This window comes from Camelus bactrianus, chromosome 16, assembly GCF_048773025.1.
Source record: "Camelus bactrianus isolate YW-2024 breed Bactrian camel chromosome 16, ASM4877302v1, whole genome shotgun sequence".
Taxonomy (NCBI): Eukaryota; Metazoa; Chordata; class Mammalia; order Artiodactyla; family Camelidae; genus Camelus; species Camelus bactrianus.
Genome location: NC_133554.1, coordinates 48,235,674 through 48,255,491, shown reverse-complemented (window position 1 = coordinate 48,255,491; position 19,818 = coordinate 48,235,674). Strand labels below are relative to the sequence as shown.

Below are 19,818 nucleotides of genomic sequence, written 5' to 3'. Positions count from 1 at the left end.
TTCCTGCAGTTTGAGGGATGGGGTGGGGTTCAGGTCTAAAGCACTTGCCTGGGCAGTGGGGTCCAGGGGCCCTGGGCAGGGCATCCCTGAGATGTCCCTTGGCAGGCTCCTGGATCCCAGACCCCAGGGGACATTCACCCGGTCCTGGTGACCGGCCTGCCCAGTGTTAGGACTGAGGCTACGCAGCCTGCGTCCTCCAGGGTCCCTGCCCTTACGCCCGGAGCAGGAAGATGCCTGCACACCTGGCGTCCCCGCTGCCTGCCCCTTGCCCCCTCCCAGCTCGGGTACCCTGTGCTGCCATTCCATGGACGGTCTCCAGTCTCCATCTAGAGCCTTCTCTCCTTGCCCCACCCTAGCCTATTTCTGCCTCCAGGAGGGGAAGAAAACCTGAAACCTGAGGAGACGCTGTTCTCGAGGCTTCGCCTGGAGAGGTGCATTAATAGAAGCCTCCCTCAGGCCCCTGACACGTCTGGGCAGCTGCTCAGCCCCGTCCAGTGTCCCTCAGCCCAAGGCCAGCCCACTCTGGCGCGGCCAGGCACACTAAACTTAGCTTCCTGGCTCGATAACTACTGCTGCCACCCCGGCCCAGCCGCCACCTGCCCGGGAGGACACTGCCCCGAGCACCCACCCCTCCGTGACCACCATGTCCCAGACCAAAGCACTGAAGGTCCGCGTGACCCTCTTCTGCATCCTGGTGGGCATTGCACTGGCCTTGGTGGCCGTGGTGACCGACCACTGGGCCGTGCTGAGCCCCCACGTGGAGCACCTCAATGCCACCTGCGAGGCGGCCCACTTTGGCCTCTGGCGGATTTGCACCAAGCGGATCTTCGTCGGCCACAGCAAGGACAAGAGCTGCGGACCCATCACCCTGCCTGGGGGTAACGTACCCTTCTCTGTCCCCTATCCCCGCCTCCTGCCCTTCCCGTCCCTGGGGAAAAGTTGTCTGTGGGAAAGAGGGCAGGAGTCTCTGCGTCAGAACAGAGCTGGGCCCGGCCCTCCACGCCCGGGGGAAGAGGATCTGAGTTGCATGTGGTGGTGCTGCTGGCCAGAGCCGGGTTGTAAAATGAGCACCTTTGTCTCCAGCTACTTCTGTCTTGCTGGGGCTCGGGGCTCTTCGCCCAGAGCAGAGGTCTGGAGGGGTGGGCAGGAGGCTCGAGAAAGAGACTGTGGATCTACCAGGCCAGGGCTTCGGGGCGTGCCTGGCTCCTCTCCCTGCAAAGACAGGCCCCGTGTCCTCAGGTGGCAGGGACCCCTGGGCCGGGGGAGGTGGGTCCTTCTCTAGCCTCCAGGCCGGGGTGTAGACAGGCTCGGCTAGAGAATTTACAGGGCCCTGTGCAGAATGAAAACGCAGTACTCCTTGGTATTACTATTAAGAATTTCCAGTCGGCAAGGGCAGAGCACCAAACCAAGGGGGGACTCCCTCCCGGGAGCCGGGCCTTGAGCCACAGCACCGGTCACATGTGAGGCAGGACCTGGCTGTAGATGAGCCACCTGACTTTGTCAGCACTGTGGGTCCTTCTGCACATCCTCCCTTATAGGACCCCTTCGGAATTAGAAAGCATTTCCTTCCACTATGATTTACATGCCTTCCTGGAATTCCTACCACGTGCGTGAACCACCCATGGAGGGTGAGCTCTTTGTCAAGAACACCTGGTATTAAGGTGACTGGTGTATTCCACAAGCGTGGAGCCCTCTGCATTCATAGCAAATGGAGCATGTGCTGAGCCTTGAGTGGGAAATCAGAGGCTGGGCTCTGCTCCGGCCTTGCCCCGACCCGCTCTAAGTGACTCTGGGGGGTCGACAAAGCCCATCACAGCCTCTGCTTCTTCCTGTGAAATACGGTGCTTGAGCTCGGCAACATCAAGTCCCTTCCAGTGCTTACAAATGTCACTCCAAGGTGGCAGTGGACCAGGGTGAGTGTGGCATCCCTCTGGTTTTCAGAATTATTCCCTCTGTTATAAGACTGGGTGTTCCTTGACACTTGCCCTGCAAGGAAGCCATGGCTAAGTCCCCAAAGATCTTGCAGCGTGTGGGGGACAAAGTAGCCCAAACCCCATTCCTCCCATTTCTGTCCTTCCTCTTCCTTCCCCTCCTGCTGGCTCCAGGAAATGCCTGCCTTGCTCACTCGCACTAGACACTCAGAAGACTCGTAAATACCCAGCTGTCTTGGAAACACCAAGTCCCAGGCCTGAGGGGTTTAATAGGCACAGCCATGTGCTTGAAGGGTATCATATAGCCCAGACGCCCACACCCCTCAGCCACGGCTGAGCACACCCATAAACAGTTGCAGCATCCAGCCAACCCAGCTCTCCCCAGGGACGGGGTGGGGCAGGGCAGGGCAGATTCTCCAGGTACCACGCATGGGAACACACTGTTATGGGCCTGTCCACCTGTCCTTGGCACCTGTCTTTTAAAGCCTGGTGATTTTTCAGAGCAGATGAGCAGGGAAATGAGGTGAGTCTATACAAGGAGAGACAGACTGGTGGGAGGTGACTGGGCCAGCCACAGGGGATGAGCAGGCACGGCTTGGCCTTGAGCCTGAGCAGAGTCTATCTCTATGCCATCTTATCCTGGTCCAGAGTGGATCCTACCTTCCATACCTGTGGCACTGCCTTACCCACAACAAGCTTCCAAAGTGTGTTCCTGCCTTCTTCCCTCTCCTTTCTCTGCCAGTGGACACATTTTTCCTGTCCCATCCAACTTTCCTGTGCTCTGTGACATCTCTCTTTTCTGGAAGGAAGAATGTATGTTCTCTTGTTTATTAACACCAACAACAACCACAAATACAAATATAGCACCGTCTGCCAGACATTGTTTTAAGTGCCTTATGTACATTAACTTTGGATGACATCAGAAATAAAGAAGGACAGAGTAAGAGCCTTCGAATATCCTCTTCTCCAAAAAAACCAATGAGCACAGTGGCCAAAATGGTCAGAATAAACTTTTTCAGAACTCTCAAGTTAACCAGTCTTGCAGCAATCCAGCAAGTGCTTATTCAAGAAAAATGGGTGAATCTAAGTAACTACAGTGAGTTTTGTGGTACCCTAACTTGCTGTAATCCAATTCTCCCCTCCCCAGCTCTGTGATAGACTTGAAAACCAACAGCCTGCCATCACAGTGAACCACAGCAGCATGGTAGCCACCAGAGAGGATGGAACAGGACTGGATCTCTTTCAAAGCCTCATTCCCAGAGAACTATCATGATTTAATCTGTCTGGTGGCTCCCTGGAAGTCCCCACCTGCAAGACTGCCTTTATTCGACCTTACTCTGAGCTCATCCAGTGGAAACAGTCTTTTTTCCCAAGAGGCATTTGTCAAAAACAATTAGAAGCAATTGTTTAATACTGTGACTGCCTAAGGCAGTAGGTAACAATTAGGGCAAACAATAGGCTGACCAAAAAAAGCTGGAGAATGAGATGGGAGGCTTTGAAAAGCTCCAACATACTTCTGGGAATTTAAGAGGCCGTGTGCATCCACAGTGCTATCTGTGTGCACAGGAAAGATCTGAGAAGGCCCAGAAATTTTATCTCTGGCTTATCTTGAGCTGTGTGGAAAAAAAACAAAAAAGTGAAGGCTTAGGCAGAAATATAGACTACTCAGCTGAGTGTTTAGCTCTTTACTTAGCAGTTAGCACAGAGCCCCCCTCAGTAAAGACTGGGAGATGTATTGGTTCCAAGCATTTTAGGAAATCTGGGTTAGCTGACCACCAAACTAACTGAGCAGAGATCTCAGTGGCCACACATGGTGAAGAATACAGACTTTACAAACTTAATTCAGAAACGTCACTCAGCAGACAGAAACAAACCCTGGGGAAGAGTGGAAATCAGATTTCCAGAGTTTGTTGCATTATATTATTTTAAATATCCAGTTTCAAATTTGAAATTGAAAAAGTTACAAGACATGCAAAGAATTTTTTAAAATGTGGCCCATATATGGGGCGGGGGAGGATGCAACCAACAGATCCTTAAGGAAGCCCAGATATCGAACTTACAAGATAAGGACTTTGAATCAGCTATTTTAGATACAAAGAACTGAAAGAAATCATGTCTAAAAAACTAAAATAAAGATTAGAATCACAGTTTAAAAAATGGAGAATATCAATAAAGGGATAGAAATTATTTTTTAAAGACCTAATAGAAACTCCAGAGTCGTGAGGTACAATGACTGAAATGAAAAACTCACTAGATGGGTTCAGTAACAGATCCAAGCAGACAGGGGCAAGAATCAGTGAACTTGAAGATAGTTCAAGTCAGATTAGCTAATCTGAGGAACAGACAGGGAAAAAAGAATGAAGAAAAATAAACAGAGCCTCAGAGACCTGTGGGACAGTATCAAATTTACCAACCTAGGCATAATGGCAGTCTCAGAAAAAGAGGAGTGAAAGAGAGAGAGAGAGAAGAAGGAAGGATACGTGAAAAATAACGGCTGAAAATTTCTCAAATTTGATGAAAAACATTAATTCACAAATCCATGAAGCTTAATGGACTCCAAATGGGATAAATCCATACCTGGCACATCATAATCAAACCACTGAAAGATAAAGACAGAGAATTTCATAAGTAGCAAGAAGTGACTCATTACATACAAGGAATTCTTAATAAGATTAAATAGTTTATTCTTCCATGGAGGCCAGAAGGCAGTGGGATGTTTTATATATATATAAAACATATATATATATATATATATAGTCATATATAATCCTCACAAAATCCTCTAGGAGCTCCATACTATTATCATCATCCAATCTTGCAGATAAAGAAAACGAGGCACAGAGAAGTTAAGTCATTTGACCAAGGTCACACAATGGCCACGGCAGAGCAGCCAGGACTCGCACCCCTAAAATTCACCTTAGTTGCTACATTATGCTACTTTACAACAACCCCATGAGGAGGCTCTGATTCTACAGGAGGTTCTCCTTCTACATGAGGGAAAACTGAGGCTCAGAGTGGCCTTCCCAAGGCCAGCCATCTAACAAGTAGAAGTTCAACACCCACATTTCAAATCCAGAGCCTCTTTCCTCTCCGGTCCCTTCTCATACCCTCCGCTGTACATAGAAACACCACTCCCAAAAGCTGCTGAGCCAGGCAAACACATTAGAGACCAGCTTTTGACATGACATGGTTTAGAGCCGTTGCAATAGCTGGTGCAGTAGAGGAGAGTTTTCAAGGTCTCATTCAGCCATGGAACGCTGGAGGATCTGAGAACACCAATTGTCTGATTTGGTTCTTTTTACCGACCAAGAGTCCCTGAAGGACTGCCACGCACAGCATCTACATCTGAGGTCAATTCCAATGTCTCCAGTATTAGAGTAGGGGATTCCCCAGCTGTCAGAAGAAGCTGTCTGTCTGAAGGTCCAAGTGAATTCCCAGAAAGGTCATCTCTTGCCCTTGGTCCGGGTGGAATGTTGTTTCTTTCAGGCTCTGCCTCTTTAACGCAAGGCAGCAGCCTGCCCCAGTGCCCAGTTTCCCTAGTGGCCCATCTTCTCTTCCAGTGCTCGGAGCAGGGACTGGGGCCATGTGAAAGAACAAGATGCTAGTGACCCCAAGAATTTCAGACGCCCCTTTTCCCATCCAGAGGAGTCCATGCCGGAGACTCCAGCCATAACTAGGCTTGTCCCCCATACAACAGCAATGCTCTGAAGCTCTGGGGTCAGGTCCCGAGGATTTCTCCAGCCCATTTTATAAAAGTCTTCACTCAGAGGGGTGGGGGTGGACAGCACAGAGAAACCACTATCAGGAACATCAAGAACTTCTTCTACAAAAAACGGGTGAAGACAACCCTGGCATCGATGCAAGTAACAAGTGGGTGGAACATTTCTTCCAACTCTTAAAGCACTTGTTCTCTGGGTTTTGTGCAAATCAACAAGGCATTTTAAAATATATTAAAGTCTGCATCCACCAGCATTGAGTACAGTGATACATTCTCAGCGATAACCCAGAGGCATCCCTTAATCATACAAGCTGTTCCAACTATCAGAGAAAGATCTATATTAACTCAAGTTCAGCTTGGAGTTAAATGTGCCTTCTGTTCTAGTTCTCTGAAATTGGCACAGATATGGTTCTGCATAGATAGTCCCTCTCTTAGAGTATTTGGTTAGCCTGAATGCTCCAACCCCAGTCAAGCCCCATAGCTGAGTTCACCATATTTTTTTTAAAGAATAACCAACTTAAAGTTTTTAGACCACTGAGTCTTGGTAGACATTTCTAAAATACAGGGGAAAAAAGAAATACAAATATTAAAATTACTGTGAGTCATTTGCAGAGACAAAGGAGGCTGGGGAACCTCAGAGTTCCTAATTATGGTCCCAGATCATCATTCACCCTGGCTTGGGTATCTCTGCTGACTTGGTCCCAAGCTCTTGCTTCCTCTATGCAGTAGGGGGCTGGAGATCAGCAAGGCAAAGCTGCAAGTCCTGAGCTTTGTGCAAGTAGGATGGAGGCCAGGCAGGGGGAGCATGAAGGGGCATCAGAGAGGCAGAGAGGGGCATCAGAATCTGCACAGTCTGCACAGAACCATCACCTGCCCTCCCCTCCAAGCCCCCTACCCATGACTAAGTGACTGAGTGGCTCACACGGGGCCCATCTCAAATGTCCTCCCTTTTCAAGCTGCCCCTGATGCTCAGTTTGCCCAGACAAAGGGGCAGGGCCCCGGGATCTGCCCCTCTCCACAGGACCCTGGGCAATTCTTGAGTGACACTGGCAGATGCCCGAACTGATTTATCCTGAATGAGCATTCTTTGGTTACTGGCCATGTCTGACAGCCCACGCTGAGGCCATCAGGGACCACAAAGGGGCGTGTAGTGTCCAGTGGGCAGCCACGGAGCGGATGTTTCTCCTGGTCCAGTGCAGAAGACAGTGGCCTTCCTCATGTGCTAAGTCCAAGAGAGGGGACGGGGTCGGTCCATCCATCCTGAGTTCAGCGCGTCAAAGAAAAGCTGAGACTTCCAGATGCCCTGAGTGGAAGCCCCACCTACTGGGCTCCCTCCAGCCCAGCCCCCATGTGTGAAAGCATTTAATAGGGAAGGGGAGGGAGGGGAGCCACTGAGGGGAAAAATCCCTCCAGAATCTGCAGACTGGCTTCTGCAGGCATGCAGCCTCCCGCTGTGGCCTGAGCTAAGGCAGTTTTCATGCCAGGACCCAGCGGCAGCGGCCTGTCCAGAATGGAGCCGGGTGGGGGCTGACAACCCAGACGCTACCTGTGCTGGACGCGCCTCAGCCACGCAGAACTGCCAGGCGGCTGGGCCTTGGCCAGGCCCTGGGCCGGCCTTCATCTCCAGGCCCCCTGCTCCAGAGGCTTTTAACTCACGGTTTGCGAGCAGTCAGGAGGCAGCTGATCGTGAAATACACTTGAATTCAGTCAATTCTTTTCAGAAGGTTTTCACTGACAACCGAAATTGGCCCTTAAAGAATGAGACAGAAATCGTTCCTTTGTCCAGAGGGAGACACTTGGAGACCTGCGACGTCGCACAGGCCATTTTGAAGCAGGGATTTAAGAGAATCTATAGTTAATAATCTAACAAATATAAGAGAGTTGCATTATGCTTTAAAATAGCACCAGAAGCTGTGAGGGAGAAGCAGCAGCAAGTCTGACATCACCAGCGGCAGTCAGGCACCCCAGGTACCTTGGTTCAAAAGGAAAGTGATTTAAATATAGAAGCTCAAAGACAGGGCTGTTTACCTCACGGAACATTTCCTGTCGCCAAACCAGGCTCCGTCTCCTGGGGTCATTTTCTTTCTCCACTGAGGGAGCGGCAGGAACCCTGACACTGGGCGAGGGTGAGAGAGTGGGAGGCCACGGGCTTAAGCGGCAAGAAGGTGATACGGGTCAGATAGAAGGAAGCCAGTTCCTCAGCGAAAGCTCTGACTTTAGCAGCCCCTCGGGTGTGTTTTCAAAAGAAATTAGGCATCACTCACCTGGGGACAACTTAAATGTAGGCTGAAGGTGAAGAAATGAACGCACAAACTAGGTGCCCTCTAAACTAGGAGTGGAGATGTCCTACTGAGGTTCAAGAAGCCACCGGAAAGAGAGAATTCAATGAAGGGCCTCACAGAAATAAAAAGCAACCTAATCTAGTTTTTTCTTAAGAAAGCAAAATAGCATCCAATAACCCATTCATCTACTTCCTAAATCAGGAGTAAAGAACATTAAACTATATTTAATAAGCAGTAAGACTATCCTTCGATTTTTATAGTATGCCTGATTACAAAAGAGATTAAAGGAGGAAAAAACAGAAGAGAAATTATATTGAAAATCAGTGTGAATTTTTTTGTTCTGAGTCCTTCCCTCTGCCCCACCTCCCCATCAAATCCAGACTTTTGGTCCTAGTGCCACGCAGATCAACTATGGCTTTTCTGACACTAGTCAGGTGGGCCAAGCAGCTCACCTGGGGAGGTCTTAGCTGGGCTGCATGTGTGGACACAGATGTCGAGGGCCTAATGAAATGATTTGATGGGGACATTTGGCCCTTGATTAAAAGTTCTCTACCATTCACCCAAGTCCATCTAGATGGTCCGCCTAGAAAAGCCCACTTTGGGGCATTTTAAGGGGGCCTGGAGCCAGGCTGCTCAACCTGGCAGAGCATCAGAATCTCCTGGAAAGTTTTTGAAAAGCACTGTTTGCTTCCCAGGTCACACCCAGGGCCTCAGGGTGGGTCTGGATGCTGATAAGAAACTCAGCTCTCCATTGGATGGAATCCACAGTTTCTCAGCCTCAGCACTACTGATAATTCTATGTTGTAGGGGCTGTCCTGTGCACTGTAGGATCTCCAGCAGCCTCCTGGGGCCCCACTCCCTAGATGCCTGCAGCATCCTGCACAGATGTGACACCAAAAATGTCTCCAGACATTGCCCAGGGCACCTTGGGGGCAGAATCAGCCCCCAAGAATCACTGTTTGGCCCTTGGTTGACCACATGTCCTGCACCCGCTAAAATACAACTTGAGCTCTGGGCCTCAGTTCCCCTATCTGCCTAATGGGCTCAGTACCCACAGTGGACTCAGAAAGCCTCAGCTCCCGGCCTCTTACACAACCCCCCTTCCTACTGAAATTTTGGTGTAAGGGTTAGAGAAAGACATTTGTTTCAGCCCAGAGTCAGGGTTTGGGGAGCCGAGAACCAACCAGAAGCACCGTTCATGCCTGCTCCAGGGGGATCACACCCACCTTCTCTTGGCCAAGCTCCTGCCCCAGCTGCAGGCCCTTTCTCTCAATTCATAGGCTGTCTTCCTCCTTTGCAGAGAAAAACTGTTCCTACTTCAGGCATTTCAACCCAGGCGAGAGCTCGGAGATCTTTGAAGTCACCACTCAGAAAGGTGAGCCCGTGGTGGAGAGCTGGGAGGGGGAGGAAAAGTGGCTTCCGTCACACGCTGCTGAGCCAGAAAATCATCTAGCACAAAAGCCCCAACGTCCTGGCTCTCTGTGACAAGCGGCCCCTCCTGATGCAGAGCCCCGTCACCCTCCGTGCTCTGGAGTCGGCGGCACCCCATCTCCAGGCATCCCAGCAACCATGCATCAGGGCTTGGGCAAGTCTGTAAAAGAGAGGTTTCCTGGTAGGCTCCCAAATGGCAGGAAGCATACATTCTCCCACGGAGCCGAAGGGAAGCTGCCGTGACAGGAGCTCTGAAACTGCAACAAGGATGCAAGGTCCCTGTGATGGTTTTCAAGGCTGGTGGGTCAGAGTCAGTAGGGCATCTGAATCCCTCCCGCACCTATAAATCACTCCCTGAGAACCAGAGGTGGGGACTTGGGCAGATGTGTGAAGGACCACAGGAGCACACGTGCCCTGGGAGCCTCCTGGGAACCATGGAATTTGGGTGCATCCCCCTGGCCTGAGTACAACCCAACATCTGCATATGTACAGATGACTGCACACGGCATGGGCTTGCACACACGCACAAGCACACATACACACATGCACACACATACACACATACACACACGCACAAACACACATGCACATATTCTGACACACATAGATTCTCTCCCACACCCAGATCTGTAATAAGCCACCCTCTGCCATCCTCCCAGAGGCTGCTTATCAGTCCAGGGACAGCCCACCCCCAACCTGAGTGCTGCCTTCTTCCCAGTCACTTGGAGGAGGGCTTCTGTTCCAGAAAGGTCTCCAGCCACAAATCTCCCACCTCCTTCCGAGGCCTCTGCCCCTGGAGGGAGGAACTTCAGTTTAGTGCCTAGAAGACCTGGGGGAAGGAATGAGGTCCTGCGAACGTCCTGGACCCACCCCTTATCCACTATGTGACTTTGAGGGAGTGATTTCATCTCTTGGACCTCAGTGTTCTCATCCAGGAAGTGGGAAGATAGAATGTGGTACAGTCACTAACCTGGTTGCAGGCACAGCCAGCAGTGACAAAATGTCCAAGGGATGAGCCCCTTCTGAGGCACCTGGGGGCCATCTCTGCCCTTTCGTGTGTCGCAGAGTACAGCATCTCGGCAGCTGCCATCGCCATCTTCAGCCTCGGCTTCGTCATCATGGGAACCATCTGTGTGCTCCTGTCCTTCAGGAAGAAGCGGGATTACCTGCTGAGGCCGGCATCCATGTTCTATGCCTTTGCAGGTACGATGGGGGCCCCTGTCCCTATGCCTGGGGTCCCGGGGGATGCTTCGACCCCATTCCCACATCGCCTGGGATTTGGGTTTGGAAATTCCTAGACTCCAGCCAGGGGCAAACCTGATCAGGGCTTCAGCCACTGGCCATGTGCCAGGAGTAAGGGCAGATCTTGGCAGTTTGTCCATTTCTTACAAAGACAATCCTCAAGGCAGTGAGGATGCTAATTAATAACAAAAATTAAAATTAATTTTTAAAATAGTACTAACAAATGAAGGAATGAAAGGCGGTTAAAGGCAAAGGGGTCACTTTGGCAGGTTCCCAACTGGAACTTCAATCTCAGGGCCGTTCTCCCCACCCGGAGGCTGGGTCTTGACCTTGACCCGGTGCGGAAGCCCCGGCAGATGCAGTGAAGGCCGCTGGGGGGGGGGGGAATGGGCGGGGGGGGGGGGAGAGGCAAAGGCCGCAGGGGCTTGCGGCATGGAGCCCAGGGCCCTGAGAGTCCGGCTCTGCCCTCAGGTCTCTGCATCTTCGTCTCAGTGGAGGTCATGCGTCAGTCGGTGAAGCGCATGATCGACAGCGAGGACACTGTCTGGATCGAGTACTCTTACTCCTGGTCCTTCGCCTGCGCCTGCGCCGCCTTCGTCCTCCTCTTCCTCGGCGGCCTCGCCCTCCTGCTCTTCTCCCTGCCGCGAATGCCCCAGAACCCCTGGGAGTCCTGCATGGACGCCGAGCCCGAGCACTAGCCCCCCAGGGGGCCCAGAGACCCTCGGGGCTTTCCCCTCAGGACACCGAGCCCAGCCCGGAACATTCTAGAAAGGAGGTGGGAACTTTACTTCTCCCCTGTTCCCACCTGCCCCCCTGTGACAACCGCAGCTGCTTCCCCTCTCTGAACTCCTCTCTGGGCTGGAACAGGCTCCTCTGTGAATCCAGCAGGTGGACGTGAGCCAGGCCTGACCAAGGCGGGAGGGAGACAGGGCCAGGGGGTGCACAGATGTTTCGAGAATCCTGACCTTCCACTGGAGTGCCAGGTTGTCCCCACCGGGCCAGTTGTCCTTGATAAGCCAGCTCCGATTGTCCTCTGCAGCCTTAGAGGCATGCCCTGTGCGTATGTACCAGTCCTGGGTGTCTGCCTGTGTAAATAGGCAGCCCCTCTCTCCTTCTCAGTGACAAGATGCACCCTTCCCGGTGACCTGAACGTCTGCTTTTTGGCTTCTGGGAGACTTGAGAAGCATTTTTTAACTGGGTGGAATCTTACTGTGGTTTGAAATAAAATCTGTTTGAAAACTTGCTTTTTCCTTGGCCTTGCAGAGGACCACAGCCCAGGGGCCCTATGACCTGGCAGGAGTAAGGAAGGCAGGTCCCCCAGAGTGTGTTGAGGACTTTAGTGTAGATGAGGGGAGATGGAGGGTCTGGTTTACGAATAAGACCTAGAGTTTCCGAATTCCCATTTGTATCTCTGGGACCTGGGATGGTCTTTGGGAAAAACCAGAGGCCATCTGACTAGGCAAGGGTGTTAAAAATAAGGAAGGGTTATTTCTGGAGCCGTCGGCATGCTAGGCATCTGAGCGCTAACACAGCACTCCGGCCGAGCAGCTACAAGTGATTTTGGACGCTGCACTTCTGTTCTGAAGAACATCAGGAAGTGAGGCTTAGCAGCTAGACACGCAGGGCCACCCGCAGTATCCCAGTTCACACTCTTCTGCCTTCAAAACCCCACCGTCCACAGCCAGCCCTCAGAGATGGAAAGTCAGACATAGTCGGGGGAGGGGACCCGGTGCTCCTTGCCCTGAACGTGCACGAGAGGCCCTTGTGGGGTTTATTCTTGCAAAGTCAGGTCAGCAAACCACTGGCCCGAGGTTCAACCTGGGGCTCCGTCACCTGCTAAGAATGGTTTGTACAATTTGAAATAGTTAAGAAAAATCAAAAGAAGAAAAGTCTTCCGTGGTGTGAAGATTTCATGAAATTCAAATTTCAGCGTCCCCAAGTAAAAATTTCTCAGAACTGCCGAAGGTAAACAAAGCCACAGTGAGAGTGGTGAGGACAGACGTTAATCAGTAACATACTATTGCAGCCGGAAGAGTTGGTATGAACTGAACTCAGCTGTCTGTACAAAGGTGACCGGGAGTTTTAAAGAGTGAATGTGGGAGGGGTGGAGGGGGGCTTTGTAGAGTCAGAGAAGTGGAAGTGTGCAAAGAGCTGGAAGGAGGTGGTCATGTGAAACCCGTCTAGGTTGGCCAACTAGAGGTTATCAAAGTTAGGTTCCTACCCTCTCGCCGAAGCTGGAAAACGAGGGCCTTCTCCTCAGGTGCTGGCTGGACAAGTTCTTTAGGAAGCCTTGAATTTTCTCAAGCAGACACTTTAAGGAGGGGCTTAGGTCTTCCTAGGGATGTGGCCTTGAGCAGTTAGAAACGATGCTCATGTTTGTTCACATCTTTCTAAACCAAGGTTGAGGGGAGAGGAGGACTCAGAGCAGCTTGGCTAGAGTCTGGTCCAGGAGAGAGTCTGTCAGGGCACAGCCATGGCCCTCTGATGGCTCATTCTTGCTTCCTGGGCAGTGTTAAGTAGTTGCGACACGGCCTGTCTGGCCTGCAAAGTCAGAAATATTTACTGTGTGATCCTTTTAAGAGAAAGTTTGCCGACCCCCATTCTGGAGTAACTACTCTCATCTGCCAGCTTATTAACCCCTAGCTGTTAAATCTGTAAAGTGAGGGGAAAGAGACTCGTTCCTTCTGCTAAGAACAATTTAAACGGAAGGAGCATGAGTCGGGGGCACCTGGGGAGTGGCCATGGTGGGGCTTGTGGAGCTCCCTCTCTGCTACCTCAGAGGTCTGGAAGCCTGGGAGACAGACAGCCGAGCCAACCTTTGAGTCAGGGGAAGTGCAAATGCCTGCTGCCTGGTTTTGAAGCCAGAAGGGTCCAGGAGTGGAGGGTGACACAAAACGGGATGAGGTCAAAGTGTGGGTGCTGCGGAGAAGGGCAGGCGGCTGCACAGCTCCGTGTGGTCCTACAGCCAACGACGGGATGCTTCCTGAAGATGCAAAGACACAGCAGACTCACTCCAGGTGAGAGAACAGGAAAAGCAAAGCCTGGCCCAGCCTGGGAGCTGGGGCCACGGTTTATGAGCAAGAAGAAAGACAGATGCCCTCCTCCCGCAAACTCCATTTTGGAGTTCAGTATTATTGTTTTTAGTGTTATTATGATTACTTTTAGAAGAATTAGGCTGGTGTGCATTTTATATCTCTACACGGATAGCTGTATGTTTAGCACCAAACCCCACTCTGAATGGAATATCCGCTGAATGTTCCATTCCACTCCAGAAGACATTTGGTTTCCCAGAGGTTCAGCAATTTGGGAGAGACATAAGCCCTCCCGAAACTGCTGGGCAGACAGAAGGCTTGGAAGGTGGCTGCAAACAGGATTCTACAGAACAAAATAGAGCCGGATGCCGATTAACAAAGAGATCGACCAAACCAATGAGGGAAAGCACCTTTTTCTCCCCAGTCCAGCCACGGGTGCTTGCTGGGAAGGATGTCGGGATGGGCAGGGGGTCAGTCTCGCTCCGGTTGGGTCTGGCTCAGACTTCGAAGTGTCCCCTGGCCTCACGGCAGAGCCTAGCTGGGGCCGTGGTCAGAGGGTCTGCCCAGGGGCACACAGCAAAACGACAGTGCGATTTGCTCTAACCTGTGCAGTTAGCATCAGACACCCACAGCTTCTAATTCCTCCCTGGAGGCATGTGAATTTAACAGTCATCAAACCCTGAGGTTCCATGATGCTTTTTTCTCAGCTTTTTAAAATTCGTCAGATCCCATGAGGTAAGGAAGGTGGCAGAGCCAGGACTAAGCAACTCAGTCAAGATAAATAATATTTAAGTGTGAGATTTCTTTTTTTTTTTTTAATGTGGTAAAATATACACAGCCTAAAATTTACATCTTAACTATTTTTAAGCGGAAAGTTGAGTAATGTTAAGTGCATTCACATCGTTGCAGTCAGTCTCCAGAACTCTTCCCATCTTCCCAGACAGAAACTCGGTCCCTGTTAAACAGCTCCCGCCCACCACAGTCCTCCCCAACACTCATTCTACTTTCCATCTCTCCGAATTTGACTACTCTGGGTGCCTCATATGAGTGGAATCAGACAGTGTTTGTTTTCGTGTGTCTGTCTTATTTCACGTAGCACAATGTCCTCAAAGTCCATCCACGTTGTAGCCTCTGTTGGAATTTCCTTCCCCTTTAAGGCTGAATAATGCTTCACCGTGTGAATACACATTTGTTTATCTGTTCATACATTGATGGACACTGGGGTTACCTTCACCTTTTGGCTATTGTGAATAATGCTACTATAAACATGGATGTACAAATATGGATTACAAGGTCTTTGGGACCTTGTTTTCGATTCTTTGGGATATATAGGATATGTGATTTTTTTAAATCACAATTATTGCAAAATATCCAGAATGATGATAGTGAGGTAGGAAGCCCCCTAAAAAGACCGGCAGGACCCCCAGGCAGGGCCACTACTCTTCTGCCAGCACCATCCGGTTTCCTGGTCCAGAGGCTCTATCTCACTTTTTGCCTCTGAAACGGCTTACTTACCTCTAAAATCCTGTTGATTCCCTGAGCTCCCTCCTGATTGGTTATTTCCTTCACTCCTGTTTGGTCCATTTCCCTAACTTCTGATTGGTCCATTTGTAGTACTTCATTTGCATGGAGCTCACTCCTGATTGGTTATTTCTCTCCCTCCTGATTGGTCCATTTCTACAAAGCTTGTTCCTAATTAGTCAACTTCTGTTACACTTTATTTGCATATGATTTTGCAAAGTGTAAACTGACAGCCTATAAAAGCTTGTGTAAACCTACAGACAGGGTCCAGAGCTTGGAGTGTTAACCCCTTTGGGCCTGCTGGCGTAGTAAACCTGAGTTCTCCAACTCTCCGAGTGCTGCTTGGTCTCTTGCCAGGGTCCAGGTTGCTGTCACAACTGAGCTATAACACATTTTTTCTGCAACAATAGTATCAAAATTTTAAATAGAGACAGCGTCCATGTTATGGATTGTTCCTTTTTGTCACTCTCCTGTGGGTCAGCGGGGCAGTGGAAGGTAGCCACGATGATCCCCATTGTACAGAAGGAAAGACTGAAGCCCTGAGGAGGGCTTGCTTCCCACCGTCTGGTTAACTGGTGCCCGAGCAGGAAAGAGAACCGAGGCTGCTGGTTTCCCACCTGTGTAACCAGGGTCCTTTTCAGTCTTCACTAGGGGGACCAAGAGACATCAGACTCTCTCTTTGGCTAACCCATAGTCGGGTCTAACACACAGAACTGTCCAGGTGGTTGGGTTCTCATTATCCCTCCTTGAGATCGAACGTTTCGAGTCTGTGTACCTCCATTCCTCCTGCCTGCCCCAATAAAGAGGGGTTTTAATCACATCCTATGTCAGTGTTTCCCCTGCCTGCTGATGTGACTTGTTCCATTTTGAGCAACTGTTTTATTTACAGATTCATGTCTAATTTATACCCTGTCTGCTTTCAGAAAAGATCTGAAGTGGAGACAAGGTATTAATAAATCCATGGTGTGGAACATGTCTGTTAAATCAAGGACTGGCGGGAGGTGAGGATGCAGCTGCCCGTGGCCTCCTTGAGCCCTCATTTCACGGCTCTAGAGCAACCACCGGTGCCAGCAATTCATCCCCACACCAGGCATTGATCCTGTGCAGCAAAGGAAGTTCATTAAGGTAATTGCCTTTACAAAGAACTATACTTTGTCTTCTTCTGACTTTGCTCCAGACAAGAGTTTTTGGCCTGAATGTGAACGCCCTGACCTCATGGAAATGCTTGTTGATGTGGTTTGATCTGCCTCATCTTGGCCCACAAAGGGATCCTGGTAACCCCGGGGAGAAGTGGAGGATGGGGTGGAGGGTTGTCTGCAGCCACGACCTGCGAGTTCTCAGCTCTGAGCTTGAGGAGCCCCAAAACACACGTCTGAGCCATGATTTCAACGGCTAACACTCTTCCTGCCCCCACCTCGCCGCGTTTTAAACAGGGCGCCTTCAGGCAACCGTGCACATGCTTCAGAGCCTAATGAAGTTAATAGAAACAGGGATACAGTTCACCTAGGAATGTCCAAGAGGCAGGGGGGTGACAATATAGAATCCTCTCCATCTAACGGGGAGGAAAATGAGAAAAGGGAAACACAGCAGCCAAGGCCAGCCCCAGCTCAGCGAGAGGCTGCCGCAGTGGTTAAGATGAGGTGATGGGTGAGACCGAAGCCAAGAGGCTGGCCTGCAGTCTCCAGAAACTCAGGTATCAAACTCTCAGCAGAGAGATGGGATCTAGGAGCAGCGAAGAACCACGGCTCTGTAGGTTTCACAGGTGTGAAATTGACCTCTGAGGGAGGACACCAGCTACCCTGCTGAAAGATGCTTCTCCTCCTCCTTCCCGTCTTCAGATATTTGGGAGATGTCTGGAGGCCAGAAATAGTGGCCTGTGAAGTGTGGTGAGACCCAGCTCGTCCCTGAGCCCCAGGGGCCCCCTCCCCCTCCCCCTCAGAATGGCCGAGGCCATGGTTGACATGCCTCCCTCTCGTCATTTCCTGGTTCAAGATCTGCTTCCAACACAGGACAGAAAAAGCTCCAGGAGGGCAGAGGCTGGCGGGCTCATCCACTGCCACTACAGAGGCCCCGCACACAGTAGGCACCTTAAAGGAGGTGGAAAGAAAGGAGGGAGGGGAAAATAGTGCTTTTCCGCAGGTAATGTAGGTTTGTGAGTGGGGTCAAGGACGAACAGGGCTGCCGATCAGCAGAGTCTTCCGTTTGCATTGACGAGGGTGCTGCTCCAGGGTTCCCTTTGCTGAGGTCTGCCCTTAGTCACCCTCACCTTCCTGGCCCCACTACACGCCAGCCTGGGGGTATAAGAGACAGAGCTCCAGGTCAGGGCAGCTGTGGACCTTCCCTGGGCCTGTTTCCTCACCTGCAAACGTTAACTAGCTCTTGTGAGACTGGAGCATGTGTCAGACTACCTCATCGTTACGGTCCCTCAAGCTCTACCGTTCTCTGGGGCTGTGAATACCCAGATGCACGATGGGGTCCCAGACCTCAGGAAACATGATGTGCACATTTAAAAAATCACCATCAAATGTCCTTGAAACAGTAATAATGGTGCACTTGATGTGTATTTTCTCTCTTAAGCCTCACGACAACCCTGTGTGTTAGCTTCGATTATTATTCCCAATTAACAGATGAAGAAACTGAGACTCAGCAAGGTTGAGGGCCTAACCTAGAGGATCTAACACAGCTGGTACGTCCCACAGCAGAGCACAGAATGAGAGTCATGTGCTTGTCAGTTTCAAGGGGCTGAACTGGTAGCCACCTTGCTGTGTAATATGAGTTCAGTCTTGCCAGGTCCTGGTTTTCTGGAGAGACCAAAGGTTCCTGAAGGTTTCTCGTGAGCTAGGCAGATATCTGACTCTAGTTTATTTCAACTGGAACAAAACCCAACATGCATTTATATGTGTCACGTGCATCACTTTGGTATATTAAGGACCCCTGAAGTGTTAAACTCTGTGCTGTCACTTTCTTCTTCAGACATTTCTCTGCCTACATTTCAGCTTCTTGTCTGTGTTTCATGGATGAGGATTTTTGTTCTGAGTTGGTCTTTGGAAAATTCAGGCCTGTGCATATCGGCTCAGATAAAATGGTGCAGAGAAAATTCTACTGTTTATTTTCATTAATCAAAATATTTTCTCATATCGCCCAACCAAAACAAAGTAGAGAAAATAAATTAGTGTTAGATTTAGATGTCAGATTGCTTCTGTCTTTCATAAATTCCATTTTCCAATGCTTGTGTCCTTCGGAATAGCATCATTACTCTAATGAATGGATTTTACAAGAGGCTGTTGTGAAATGTGTTTACTAAATACATTTACAAAAGTAAAACCTGTATTTTATATATTGTATATTGAGGCCTTATAGATATAGGTTCTAATGTAAGACTTTGTTAGAATTTAAAAAAAGGACGCTGTTGCTTAAAATGTTTGGAAACCCTTGATGATCATTTGATTATTAGATGATCTTTAAGAGTCCTGGTTACATTCAATGAAGCAGATCATGCGATCAAAACTTGTAAGAGTTCAAGAAAGAGCTCTTTGAGAAAGTTGACACTGCTTATCTTATGGATGGCCAGGGAAGGCCTTTGAGGAAGAAAGTGGTCTGACAAAGATAAACGAGATGCAGATGAGAGATGTCTGAAGGGGCAGAGGCTGCAGGTGGAGAAAGGTAGGGCAGTGAATGTTCCTTCTTCTAAGATCTACCGTGTGGGTTTCATCTCCCGTTAACTGACCAGAGTCTCGAAATAATTCTCAGTACCCCGGTCACCACTGACTTTGCATTCCCTTCTCAACCCCACGTGCCACGCCATGGAGTGTGCTCTCCTGAAGGTCACCAGGGACCTCTCCATCGCCAAGCTGCATCCTGCAACATCCTTCTCTAGCATTTTGCCCTTCGGGCCTCTGCTTCCTCCTTCAGATTTCCTGAATTCTCCCTTTGTACTGGTCCTGTTTATGCAATGTTCGTATTTCTACCCTGCCCCTTGAACTTGTGTGTTTCCAAGGTTTTTGTCTTTGGTCTTCTTAGCTCGCACCACAACGTCTATGAAAGTTTCACTCCCTCCTGGTGCTCTGGCTCCTGGCGACAAAGGTCCCCGCCTGGGTTTCCAGCCCGTCTCTCTGTGCAGGTGTCAGCGCTGCTGCGTTGCATTGCTTTGCCCGGGGACCTGCATCCCAGGTGTTCCAGATGGAGAAGTCCTAGCCCTGCCTCTGACCCTTCTGACCCAAACCTGCTCTTCCCTCTTTGTTCTCTCATTCTGATGACGCGCTATCTCCCCATTCACCCAAGCCTCACCCTGCGGTTTCTTTGACTCCTAGCTTGCCTCCTGAGCCAGGCCTCCCAGATTCTACTTCTGAGATGACTCCCAAATCCACACGCTCATCTTGCTCCCCTCGCCGTCGTCAGAGGCCCTCTCTCTGCTGCTTGTGCCCTGAGCACTGACCACCCTAGAGGGTGCTGTTTTCCATACATGCTAAGCCCGTTCACATCCCTTTCACAGGGGATGTCCTTCACTTAAGCAAATGTGCACTCATTGAGTATCTTCGGTTCCTACTGATGCTGTAACGAATCACACAAGCTTAGTGGCTAAAACTAACATGAGTTTATCCTCTTACTGTTGTGGAGGTCAGAAGTCTAAAAATGAATCTTGGAGGCTAAACTCAAGGTGT

At 50.2% G+C, this 19,818-nt stretch overlaps 1 protein-coding gene across 1 annotated transcript; it reads left to right on the top strand.

The window, feature by feature from the left end:
- The first annotated feature begins 538 nt into the window (after nucleotides 1-538).
- CACNG1 (calcium voltage-gated channel auxiliary subunit gamma 1) lies at nucleotides 539-11,847 on the top strand. Its single transcript, XM_010948647.3, has 4 exons — nucleotides 539-878; nucleotides 9,232-9,306; nucleotides 10,428-10,565; nucleotides 11,076-11,847. The coding sequence occupies exons 1-4, from the start codon at nucleotides 644-646 to the stop codon at nucleotides 11,300-11,302; spliced, it is 675 nt and encodes a 224-aa protein (XP_010946949.1). The 5' UTR covers nucleotides 539-643; the 3' UTR covers nucleotides 11,303-11,847.
- Nucleotides 11,848-19,818: the final 7,971 nt, after the last annotated feature.